At 58.8% G+C, this 767-nt stretch overlaps 1 protein-coding gene across 1 annotated transcript in view; it reads right to left on the bottom strand.

Annotated features, from left to right (window-relative positions):
- The window catches only part of MEGF11 (multiple EGF-like-domains 11), a 206,854-nt gene that overhangs the window by 908 nt on the left and 205,179 nt on the right, over nucleotides 1–767 (bottom strand). Inside the window, exon 22 of the mRNA XM_010158263.1 lies at nucleotides 5–158. Within this exon, the coding sequence (XP_010156565.1) occupies nucleotides 5–158 (154 nt within the window). The remainder of the gene's footprint in view (nucleotides 1–4; nucleotides 159–767) is intronic.

Genomic DNA, 767 nt, shown 5'->3' on the forward strand with positions numbered 1-767 from the left:
GTACGGGGACTCCCTGTGACCAGGCGATTTCATTTCCACGTAGCTGCTCTCGGAGTGTTTGCACGTCAGGATGGGGGGGTCTTTGATGGTGGCGTATGGGTTTTCACTGCTGTTCAGGGAACAAGTGCTGGAGCTGCACACAGATTCCTTCATGTAATCTGCAAAACAAGAGCGGGGTGGGAGCGTCAGAGCCGTCAGCTTGCCTAGCTTAATTCCAACTGACCCTCTGCAGGAAGGGGTTGGGGGGACACAAGGGGGCAGGGGGTAAGGAAGATCCTTGAAGCATCCAGCACAGACACCCGATGCTTGTGCCCTGGGTGCCTCCAGACCATTGCATCCAGCACTCACTAGCAGGAGAGAGAGAAAAACCTGCTCGATACCGAAGGTTTTCCTGTAAAAGGCTCTGGTTGTCATTTACTGCGCTATTTGAGGTGGCAATCCTTTCCCTCCCTCCCCCTAATTCCTAAGGCGCTCCGGTTGAATCTGCTCTGCCGACGCATGCACGCGGCTGGGGCGAGTGGGCTCTGCGGGCAGGAGCTGCTGGGCCAGCTACAGGGCCGCTGTCCCGGGGGCTTTGGTCAACGTCAGTGCCGCGTGTTTGAACGCAGAACGTTTCCTGCAGGCTCAGAACTGCCTCCGTGCAGCGTGTGCACGTGTGTCCCCGGAGAGCTCCGGTTTCTGGGGCTGTCCGGCACCAGGAGAAACCACCTTCACGTTCCCTCTGCCGTTAAGACCGGGAGGAGGCTGCTCCTGCGAGCGGGGGAAGC

The sequence above is a fragment of the Eurypyga helias genome, unplaced genomic scaffold (assembly GCF_000690775.1).
Source record: "Eurypyga helias isolate BGI_N326 unplaced genomic scaffold, ASM69077v1 scaffold4039, whole genome shotgun sequence".
Lineage (NCBI taxonomy): Eukaryota > Metazoa > Chordata > Aves > Eurypygiformes > Eurypygidae > Eurypyga > Eurypyga helias.